At 39.1% G+C, this 12,537-nt stretch overlaps 1 protein-coding gene across 3 annotated transcripts in view; it reads right to left on the bottom strand.

The window, feature by feature from the left end:
• The window catches only part of babam2 (BRISC and BRCA1 A complex member 2), a 76,969-nt gene that overhangs the window by 46,312 nt on the left and 18,120 nt on the right, over positions 1-12,537 (bottom strand). For 2 of the 3 annotated variants that reach the window (XM_026944115.3, XM_026944116.3), the window contains exon 5: positions 2,247-2,441. The exons of the other annotated variant lie outside the window; for it this stretch is intronic. In XM_026944115.3, the coding sequence (XP_026799916.1) occupies positions 2,247-2,441 (195 nt within the window). The remainder of the gene's footprint in view (positions 1-2,246; positions 2,442-12,537) is intronic. 3 annotated transcript variants of the gene reach the window in all.

Below are 12,537 nucleotides of genomic sequence, written 5' to 3'. Positions count from 1 at the left end.
GTATAAAGTAAATCAACACACACACGAACATGCACACACAAAACACACAGTGCTTATCAGTGCAGGCAAGAAAAACAATGTGCTGAAGGTCATAAGAGAGAAGTGGAGAAATAAAACAATGCTGAGGTGGGTATTTAGTCTGATTTTGATAAACATATCAGTGCAGTGATGACGGCTTTCACCAGCCAATGTAGCATTACAGAACCAATCATGGGACAGGGCTGGGAGATATGAGGATACAATATCTGATACCGTAATATATATTACGTCAAAATATACTTTTCTGACATTACTGTGAGCCTTGAACATGTCCTCTAACCCTTATTACTCACAGAAACAAATAGGTTTGCAGTATTATTGCTCTACGACTGCACACCCCATCAGCCACCTTAGTTTCTGCTGATTTGAATCTTGCAAATCCATTGCAAACACCTTTGCAACCACATTCATTTGTCATTTTCTCAATTTACGTACACAACCAAATGATCATTTGATGCTGACCCTCATGTTGCATGTATTCTGAGTTGCATCACCATAATATGCTCTTCTGCAATGTTTTGTAATAGTTGTCAGTTATCCCACAAACCACAGGTTTATTTGCCACATCCCTTTAGAGGCAGTGAAGCAATGCACACAAATACATACACACCCACACAGTACTATTCCCACGTCTCAGTGCTCCAGGTACTCTGTGCACGATCAACACAGTCTGAATTCTGCTGCATCACCCATCTACAGAATACACTGATACAAATCTGATATGGTCTTGTACATCCGATATCTGATTTTTTTTCTTGTATAATTCAAACTCATTTCAACATACAGGGAGGCACGGTGGCTCAGTGGTTAGCACATTTGCCTCGCACTTCTGGGGTTGAGGGTTAGAATCCCGTCTCCGGCCTGTGTGAACAGAGTTTGCATGTTCTCCCCGTGCTCCGAGGGTTTCCTCCGGATACTCCGGTTTCCTCGCCCAGTCCAAAGACATGCATTGTAGGCTGATTGGCATTTCCAAATTGTCCCTAGTGTATGAGTGTGTATGAGTGTGTATGTGTGCGATTGTGCCCTGTAACGGGTTGGAACCTGCTGTGTCCCCCGCCTTGTGCCCTGAGTTCCCTGGGCTCCAGGTTACCCTGTGTAGGATAAGCGGTATGGAAAATGGATGGATTTCAACACACAAAGCAAAACACAAGATGATGAACAGACGATGTTGCAACAACTGTAGCTTTAGTAATATTAAGAAGGAACATAAAAAATTAGAAACAAGTGCGCATGTAAACAGTGATTTAATCACTTTCTAATTATTGAAAGCATTATTCGTATTCATAAACTGTTCGATTTAACACTTTGTCATAAGCATACTTATCTTTTTTCTTTTTTTTTTTTTGTTTCATCAGAAAAAGTGCCATTTTTGACCATTTCAATGAAACATTTCCACTGAAAACACCACTTTTTCACGCTAACTAACTCATTTACCTTGAGAGAAAACAAGGGTGCTGCATTTTTAAGCAGGAGAATGAAGATGACTCGAGATTACTGTGGGAAGAGGGCAGGGCTTCCAGGAGTGTCAGTTATGCTGCATTTGACTAAAGGTCAATAAAGGTAACACATCATTTGTGACCTGTGACTAGGAAAAAACAAAGAAAACGCCCTCTCAACTGAGAACACCTATTCACGATGGTCTCCTTAACTCAGAGTTCAGCAAGTGATGTCAAATCAACATGGCTGCTCACAGCAATAACAGTAAGCTCCGACTTGCTACTTCCGATAAGTCAGATGCAGCATTAATATCGGAGTGTTCAAAACACCTGTGAAAATGTCAATCATTCCAGAGTCGTATGTCAATTGGCTCATCTTTTATTTTCAGTGGGTGGAAAATAGACTGCTGTTTTTGTATATTTTTGAAAGCGAACTCATAGCAGTGTTCTCTCATGTTAAAATGCAGAGTTTCTATGAAAAAATGTTGGCATTTACGCAAAAAAGGCTGTATTAGTAAAAAAAAAAATTTAATTAACAATCTGTATTTTTTGATGAAATCTGCATGTCTGCATTAAATCTACATTTTACTTATGCAGTGATTAATAACATAAGAGTGAATTTTTTTAATCAATGCTCTGTCACTATGTATTATTATTACTCCATCAGCACTGGTATTTGAACTCACAATACATTCAGGTCACTCGTATATAAACTGTTGAGCCACTGCCCCCATCATACCCCCCCTCCCCTTTTAATGTTAAATCCATTACCCAGCTGTTCTTGCGTCCGGCGTAGATCTCCATGCTGCGGCCATAGTTGGGGTCCTCGAGCAGGCTGTCGTACTCAAAGAGCAGGCGTGAGCTGTCTCTCAGTCTCTGGCACTGGTACTGGTGGTACTGCTGCAGGAGCTCCTTCACTAGCTGCAGCAGGCACTCGGGGTCGCCCGCGTCCCAGGCCACCAGGTGCTACACACCAACACGCCAAGTTAGCTTTCAGGACACTTCGATGCAGTCTTAATTTTAGCAAAATTTCTATCATGGTACAGCTAATCCAAAAAAAATAATAATAATAAAGAAAGGAAAGCAAGTAGACATTATGATATTAATACTGATGACCAACACTGCAGTACTAGATGGAAAACCACTATAGCAAACAGTAAACAAGGTCATGAGTTTGAAGGAATACATAAGAGAAAGAGAGCAGCTGAACATCAGAGATGCTTAGGAAAGCAACATACTGAATTCCAAATAAATTACATATGACTTATTTTAGACTAAACAATGACTCAAAAACTCCCTTTTGAGCCTAGTTTCTCAAAATGAGGGAGTCCTTACTTACAAGTTTAGGTAGAGTTAAATTATTATCTACATAACTTTCAGCTTTTCGGGACAATTTCACACTTTGGGAACCAGAATTTAACTGGGGAAATGATCCTATTATACATGAGGAAAAAAGTGATTAATTTTATTCTTGGATTTTGTTCGATTACAGTAAGACATACTACAATTCAAAAGCACATCAGCAATTGTGTGTGATATTACTTGAAGACTGGTTGTGGTTTGAGGCAGTTATTTACAGAAAAGATTTTCACTCCAGGAAAAAACACCTCCTGGGTGATGGACTACATTTGGAGTAAGTCTAAAACAAGTCACATCAAGCTCACTTCCTGATCTAGTGACCGATAATTACACTCTCCCATCGTCCTCCTTAAGAGAAAATGGCTGTGCCACAGGACATCCTAAAGTTTCTTTCACCCCCCGACTCTTCATGTCTCGCTCTATTCACAACCAGTGTGGAATTTAGCCATACTTCTGCCAAAGAATTTTAACAATGTGGCCCAAAGGATAAGCAAAATAGGCTACGGAGATTACTGGCAAAAGAGGAAGGGGACTATTCGCTCACAGGGAGATAAGCACAACCTTGTTTTGATGCCAATTTCTCCACAACGGTTTGGAATGCAATAGTGCACCATCAATTAAGAACAAGACCTAAAAAAAAAATAACAATAAACCCAGGATTGTTATTCCACGTTCTGGCATTAGGGTTGGGGACGTATGTGTCAGTGAGGAGAACTGAGTGGGTGTTTGCCAGAAACGGAGCTTTCAGAGAATGTGTGAGCGGAGAGGCCGTTCTTGCCAGAACAGTCTGCTTTCCTCATTTTGCAGACCTCTCCTCCTACAGGCTGACCTCATTTGCATAAGTGATCCCTGATTTGCATGAGCTTTCCTGACGAGGAAACAGGTATGTAAATTCATTGCAGGGGGCAAAACCCGAACCACCTCATTTCACCCAGCGATCCACCGTCCTCTTCACTGGCCTGATTCTATAAAGCAGTGCTCCAAATTTCTGAGGGGTAATTGCTCCCTGATGCGTGAAGGCTCACAAGACCTTAAAATAAACTGCAGTGACACCGAATCTAACTTACAAAGAAAGAAACAAGAAAAAGATAAAAGGCAAAAAAAAAAAAAAAAAAAGAAACAGCTAATAATAATAATAGATAAGCACATTTGCTTAGACTAGTCACCTAGTCAACTAACACACAGACTAGTCTTCACTGTGGTGATGTCAACTAGATGGGTGGTGGAAAAAACAAACACAGAGAGGCCGATGGTAAAGAAAGAAGCCTAAATGTCACTATCCAATCCCACTCAAACAGTTTAGAGCCTATTAGCAGCTCAATTTTCAGATGCTAGTGAAGCCACGGTCAAAAATGGTGGTTCAACTCCCAGGGTTTTTTTTTTTTTTTAATCAGGCTGGAAAAACCTCCCAGATGACTGTGTAGACATAACATCCTCCATCCTCTTTCCAAAGAAGGCCAGTTATTGAGCTATAAGGACGGCTCTGTTGATGGGCATGAGCTTCCATGCTGAGCGCTCTCAGTTCCAGAATAAACCATTTCAGCTGAGTGCAAATTAACACACAGATTTATTATTTTGCACATTTATTGTTCTGATTTATTTATTTTCTCTATGTACACCTGTGAACTGAAGTTCTCTTTGACACTGTCATTGCTGTAGCTGTGTAAACCCTAAAGTACACAGCCTTCTGAATGATCATCAAAGAGCAGTGGTCATCATGCAAGTGCTATGAATCAAATCCAGGCTAAAAAAACATATTTTGACGCCTAACATTGTTTCAGACTGTGAAACGACAACGATACCGCTCTAAATTTCACTATTTCCATGACTCAGTCTGTATACAAGCTTTATTAAGCTGGGTTCGAGCAGACTGGACGTCCATTCAGGCTCACATTGCGTAACTTATTAAGCACACAATTCAGACTATGCAGCTGAAACTGATGGATTTAATTGAAATGCCTGCAAAGGAATGTTGAGAAATGATGGAGGCTCAGCTGCATACAGAGCATAATGGTCAGAAACAGAGTGTCTCCTATAGAGAGCAAAAAACTCTTATTAGAACAATACAGCAATCCATTCACATGCAGGAAGACGAGAGTGCAGCCAGAGATATGCATACACACCTGAATTTTTGCCTCTAAGGCATTATCTTTAGAAGCTGTTTGCAGGTTGAAGTTACTGTCCTCTATCTTTTCACTTAACAGCTAATCTGCTGTAAAACAGTTGCTTCAGGGTTCAAAAGTCTTCATTATTACAGACGTGATAATTCAGGGGAAAGATGGTGCCTGATGATAATGGAGAAGAATGCATGAGGCAATTTCTCTGGCTGTAAAGTACAGATTCTTTACAGCCAGACATTGGGAATTTCCTCCTATACAGGTGTTTGGAGTTTTTTTCTTTTTTTTCTTTTACTGAAACTGTGTTGACCTCTTATTCACTGCACCCTGCCTTTTAGAGCAATATCATCATGATTCATGATTCTCATACCTAACTCCAGTATGACCCCAAAGAAGCAATGCTGTTATCCATTCTAATGAAATCATCAAGAGTCCACGTGGGAGGAGCGGTCATGAGAAAGTTCATGTCTCCGTGTGAGAGGAGTTCTTTTCTGGACAGTGTCTTCTGATAAAAACGGACATGATTTCATTGATAAGGCTTGCAATCCATAATTATGAGATCTGAAACATGAACACTGAACAGTGCCACCACATTACTTAAATAGCCTAATCCTCTTCAAAACACATAAGATGAAATACAGATTCGGATGACGAATAGCACGCAAACTAGCCAATCGTGGGCGTCTGTGAGCTCATGTATGCGGAAGAGGGCAGATAGCATTTTTTTGTGTTACTCGGACCAAATTGGGGAGAAAATCGGGAAAATCAAAAAAAAAAGTTCTCGTTTTAAGAAAAGCAACTCAAAAAAAACATCTGGATTCAGAAATAATGGTATATATTGTGCATTAACATCATGTGCATTAACTATTCAAATTTGCCTTAAAAAATTTGAACCACAATCCTTTATCCTTTACAATGAAATAAATGTATTCAATCTAGTGTGTCTAAATTGGTAGTGTATTGAATGTATAAAAGTATGGTTCCTTGCAGGGTTCCTTGAAACAAGCATCTTGTCCAGAAAAAAACAAAAAGAGGCGAGACAGAGAATGAGAACGAGTAAGAAAAATAATAAGTGACAAAATGGTGTTAAGATTTTCACTCTGAAGTTAATGATTTTCCTGTAACAGCACATCCTGAAGTGTTTTATTCATCTTTTACCACAGCAATTTGCCAAGTATTACATTTCTTTTTAATTAAAGAACAACATTAGAGTACATTTTATCCATTTATAGTCACATTTAATGTTTTGGAACATCTCTGAAACAAGTTCCTTCTTTCACTTACATTACAACAGTTGTACCTTCACCAGGCTCTCTTTTTTCTCTTTTGAAATTAATAAGAAAATAAGAAAAAAAAAACAAAAACAAACAAACCAAAAAACGCAGCTTGTCATGTTACCAAGAAAATGGAAAGTGCGATTCCTCTATCATGAAAACTTTCCAATGGCAGAAAAATTACTGACTGATACTAAGCATTGACTCTTAACATAAAATGTTAAATAAATGTCTCCTTTGCAAGTTCCTGTTAATTAGCCATTATTATAGAAACAAGAAAGTATCAGAAAGGGCACTTTAATACAAACCTGTGATTTGAATTACAGCCAGGACTATTGTCAGAGCTGCCAGTTATAGAAAATTAATCAACACCTTCTGACTAATTATATGGCTTGTATTAAAAATGTGAAGCCATTTATACGGATTTCTTTTCCTACATCCAGAAACAAGAGCCATTAGCTAAAAAGTTCAGGAAAAGTGTATTTTTTTGATAGATTTACATCATGTGACAAAAATTGAAACATTGACTGTGGATTTTATGACATCCATATTATTAGCATTCAAGTCATATTTGAGCAAACTTATTCTAACAGCTCTAATTCACCGCCTTCACTGGTTCTCACAGCTTGGTGATCAGTCCACACACACACATACACACACACAGCCCAGAGGAATCAGTCACTGCTCTATGAATACCTCTGCTGTGTGCCTAAGTCAGAGGTCAAACCTATTAGAGTGCTGCTTTATTGAGAGTACACAGTGTTGAGGCTGTAGAAACATGACCACTCAGCAGCAGCGCTGGAAATAACTCAGCGGAATGGACCGTCCGAGCCTGTTGACCTCTGTGTGTCTGGCCGTCTGGACACACTTCTCTCTACGGATCGATATCAGGGAGGAGAAAGAGTTACATTGTGTTGGAGAGGGCTTGGCCCATTCTCCCTGGCTGTACAGGAAGCCGAGGTGAGGGCAGGACACTCGCGCCAGTGGTGATGATCATCACCCCGGCCTGTTAGCGGTTACCAGCAAGAGCGGGATTCCCGCAACAGCGTGGGCAAGGAATACAAAGATGGCTATTGAAAGCACGGAGACGGAGAATAAAAGAGAAAAAAGGATATAATAGGAAAACACACTGTGTCAGCAGGGGTATTCTGCAGACCGTCAAAGAAGACCTCTAACTCCCACAGCTGTCCGAATGTGACCAGTAACCCACAATGGTGGCGACAGTGCGATAGCTGTGCTGAATCTCCAGCTGAGAACAATAAAACAAAGACCTACACAGGTAGAGTGATGCAATATTTACAGTGTGACTCACTCCGAAAGTCCTGTCTGCCTGGAAACATGCTCGTATTTGGAGGAGGACAAAGCAATCTTTCTCCACAGCAATAAGTTTATGTACACACGCACACACACACACACACACACACACACACACACACACACACACACACACCTTCCTCACATTTACCCTTCCAGTAAGGCACTATACATGTTGATACATGATTTAAAAAAAAACATCAGTTTTATCAAAGGCAGCTTCTGCTGCTTTTGTTGTCTAAACTGAACACCAGTGCATAGTTAGTAATATTATATTTAGTGCATATTTAGTAATACTGGTAATATTTATACAGTAATACCAGTAATTTAGATTTGTTGTTCTCAGTTCTTCATTTTAAGCAGTAAGCTCGAAATATCAGTATCAGTAGCTATATCTGGATTTAAACCTGAAGTGGGTGTGGTCTAAACAACAAGGGGTATTTTCTGTCTTTTCTTTTTAGTTCTTTTTAGAAGCACACCACTAGACGCTGGGAAACACTGTTTAAAAAACAAAAACAACACCACCAAAAAAAAAAAAAAAAAAAAAAAAAACCCAGAGGTAGATATTCTAGCACTGTCAGCATCGTGTGTGAATTCTGGCTCTGACAGTTCCTCAACCTCAGCTACATCACTCCAGTTCATAAGAAGCCTCAGTGAGAGATACGCATGGGACTGTTTTTCATTTCAATTCCACTTGTGCAGTTCTGTTTCCCAAAATATAAACAACCTAGTAGCCTAATTTAAACCACCGCAAGCCTGACCAGGCAGTTACTAAGGATGAATGAAAGAACTATATAAATGCATCACAGTGCAACACATTCACGGGTTTTGTTTGTCCTGTAGGTTTCATATCGTCATATTCAAAAATAGTGTATCATCTGTTTAGAACAGCTGAATAACTTATTGATATTTCTTTCCATCCCCAGTGCTTGGAAATGTCTGCAACAATAACCAAAATTTTTTTTCTATTAAACTAGAAACTACAAATATTCTCCTTCCCTAGTAACATGTCTGCGGTTAAATCTGTTACATGTAAGATTGCAGAAGTAAAAGGCTTTCACTTGCAGGCTGCCATTGCTGACGAAAGCTGAATATACCGCAATGGAGCCTGCAACATCTTCCTTTCCTGTTTGGTGCTCAGAGCTTTTGCAATCAAATCCCTGCATTGTACATTGCATGGTAAATCACAGAGATCCACATCTTCAGAAGGAGATCGGGAGAACTCGATGCGCATGGCTGAATGTTGATCTGCCAGAGCTGTGCCAAGGACAGATGTGCCGTGGGCATAACGCCTCCAGATTCTGCACTACTTGCTACAGTTTGGAGGGAACGCCCAGTTTTCTCGAACCCTGGGACTTCACTCCCACATGGCAGAGAGTTCTAAGTGTTGACTGACACATTATTGTAAATGTCTGGGAAAATGGTGGCATCAGTGAGAAATCAGCAAGAAAGTGGATTATTATTCTAATTATGTAAAGAATAAAACATGACATGAATAAAACATGCTGTTATTTAAGCAATAGCGCACAAACAATCGTGCGGTTGTACTGAATATCGGCACGGTTGCGAATATGGTGCTGATATTAACTATAACCAAACTATTGCGAGTGCGATATTGCTTTTATAAAACAGTTCTATAAACGAGAAATTAATACCGAGTAAGGGACGTTTCCAACACAATATGGCCAAATGTTCCTTTTATTTTTGCTCCGCTAGCAGAAATAGATCCCGAAGAAGCCACACTCACTTTATAGAACGTCGGCTAGCTGGCTAGCTAGTTCACGTTGATTTGTACATTCATATTGAAGGTGCTTCGCGTAAAATTGGCGCCCATTCTTCTTTTTCATTTTCGTCTGACAAGCTTGTACATTTTAGGCCAAGAGTTATATTCCTGAAATGTATCGTTTGCCATGTTCGCTGATGATGTCGCTAACACTACTAGGAAGTGGAATTTTACGAATATTACTAGGAATACAGACAGACAGAGTGATACACGCACTAAAACATCCCAGTGTGATTATCGGAAATATAGACATTCTTGGAATACCGCTTGACCAATCAAATTAGTGGAGCAGAACTAACTGTTGCATAAAGGAAAATAATCAAAAAGGGGTTGTTGTGATGTTACCAACCCCGAAGTGGATTATTTTCCCATAATAGCATGGCCCAAAGTCTTTTAGTTTAAAATGATTTGCCAATGGTTACAGATTTTAGGTAATTATGAATGCCATGTCATGCCTTTTAACCATTTATAGTTATATTTAATGTTACTGAACATGCAAAAGACAATTATAACCTATTATAACTATAAACTGGAAAGCGCAAAGTCCTCTGTCCTGAAGACTCTCTTGTCTAGGAAAACTTACTGACTGCTACAAAGACCTGACACTGGAGACTCCTTATTTAACATAAATGTTAAACAAACATCTCCTAACAGAAAACTTCATAATATCACTTACAAAACACTTTTTCCACCCCATTTCCTTATTTGTTCTTGGCCAATCCTCACCTTATCATACAACAGCTAGCAACCGGGGAGGGTGAAGGCCAACACTTGCTTCCTCCGAGACAGGTGAAGCAAGCCAAACTGCTGCGTCACAGGGCAGCGTAACACACTCGGAGGAAAGCGCTATCCGCCCTCTTCCGCATACATGAGCTCACAGACGCCCCTGATTGGCTAGTGTCACTGTGATTGACAGGAGAGGGAGAGAGAGTATGCCATCCCTCCCACCCTGAGAGCACGGGCAATTTTGCTCTCATGGACTCCCGGCCACGGATTAAGCAATACTAACGTGTGAGGTGCTACTTTAACAGGTTTTTGCCAAACCAGTCATTATTTGATCATTTTTTTTAAGCTTTCACTACACATTTGAACCCAAATGTGCATATTCGATGTGTAGTGGAAACTGGAAGGACACACAGTACATAATCAGCAGTAGCTTGATAAGTGTCCAATTCACACTGCATCCTATGTGCCTTCTGCCTCGATGAAGCTTTATGCACAGATGCTGCAGGAATTATGTAAAGCAACGTATATTTTTTATTTTAATACTTAATATTTCATATTTTTTTTTGAGTCATTGGCCAGTAAGAGCATTAAAACAGAGCAAACCTAAAAAGCAATTAAATTCAATGAATCCAAGTTGGTTTAATTCCAGTATAGGTAAGTATTCTGCTTCTCTTCTTGCAAGTGCCAAATTTAACAATAAACTGAACAGTTATAAAAGACTTCCACCACAGCACTCTTAAATTCTCAAATCTGAACGGTCAGTAGGTGTTGATTAATTTTCTATAACAGCAGCTCTGACATTAGTTGTGGCTGCAGGTTTATATTAATGCACTCGTTCTAATATGTTATTTTTCTATAGGAACAACTTACAGACGGACTTGTATAGTGGACATGTTTACTATTTAAACATTAGAAAAAGTATATTTAACATTTTTGGACTAAAATCAGTGCTTTGTATCAATCAGAGGTACAGCTGTTCGTTTAAGTTTTCTGACAGTCTTCAGGACAGTTGGATCTGCTTCACCTTGAGCTACATCACACCATCCTGCCGTTGATTGTTTTCCTATAACAGCACACCCTGTCATTTTATTCCTTAATTAGCTTAAGATCAACTCTATTATTATTCACACAGAACTGTAGTAATGCGTTCTATCTAACCCGACCTCAAGAGTTCACAGCCATCCTCTGCATCATAGTGTATACTCCCTTTTCCCGAGGCATCCATCATCAGTTACAGCAAAGAGTGTGATAAACCACAGGTCTTAAAACATTCCCATGCTTGTTATTGGGCTGTGCAGATAAAAGCTACAATAATCGCACAGACTCATAACTCTGGAGAACAGGAAGGAAGAGGAAGCAGGGTTTAAGCATGCGAGTCTAGGTTGGAATGAATCTCTTTATGGGCACTCCGAGCTTCATTGTTGTGGCCTCTTTGTACGGGATGCAAGGTGTCCACTCCACGCAAAAGGAAGAGTAGAAATGCTGCCAGAGTGCTGGAACTCCAGCCACCATTCAGTTTTCCTGACCCTGACTCTCCCACAGGGACTGCTGCACTTTCTTCACCTTATATTCATGCGTGCCATGAAAAAATGCCAGCATGATTGTTATAAGAAAGGGTCAAGGTGTTAATACTGACATATTCCTTGAAAAAAAACCTGTTTCTCTGAATGCTATAGGTGGGAAAAAGAACATTTCCTTTTGGAGACTTGCAATAAAGGGCAAAAAACAAGAGTACAAAAAAATAGTCCAAAATTTAACTCTGGTGATAAATTGAATTCGTGAATACATTTCTATATGAAATAAATCTGAATATCCTGTGTGCACACTATTTAATTCATATACTGACATTAATTATTGATATCAATAACAAATTCTTGGACCTTTTCTCACCTTTTTTTTTTTTTAACTTTTCAGAAGTTTGGACACACACTCATAGAACAATTTTTACTAGATTTTTACAATTTTTACCACATCTCTGCAAAAAAAAAAAAAATAGTAATAGAATTATGCAATGACCCAAAACATGTTTTCAAACTCTTATATTATACAAACTCTTATCTTATATTTTAGATTCTTAATAAAAGTAACCTTAATATTTGTCAACTCTGTCTGTTTAGGTTTAGATCAGGTGACTGGGGAGGTGAGGTCATCTTATGACAATGTATTATTCATATAAGCGTAATGTAAGCATGTTTGCAATAAGTAAGGAATAAAACAATTAAACACAACAATGTTGTTACAGGAAAATAATCGAATAAGTGGTGGTGTGATGTGGCTGGAGGAGTTACCTTTACCAACCTGAAGTTATTAAGTGGTTATTTTCCAATAAGTGCACATCCTGAGGTGCTTTATTCCTCTTACAGCACAGCAACTTATATTAATAATTACTTTTTTCAATTTATTCAAGAATGACGCGTCATACTTTCAACCACTTATAGTTCCATTTAATGGTGTGGATCATCCATGAAACAAGTTAGTTCCTGTTATCT

This window comes from Pangasianodon hypophthalmus, chromosome 10 (genome assembly GCF_027358585.1).
Source record: "Pangasianodon hypophthalmus isolate fPanHyp1 chromosome 10, fPanHyp1.pri, whole genome shotgun sequence".
Taxonomy (NCBI): Eukaryota; Metazoa; Chordata; class Actinopteri; order Siluriformes; family Pangasiidae; genus Pangasianodon; species Pangasianodon hypophthalmus.
This window is presented reverse-complemented; position numbering and strand designations above follow the sequence as displayed.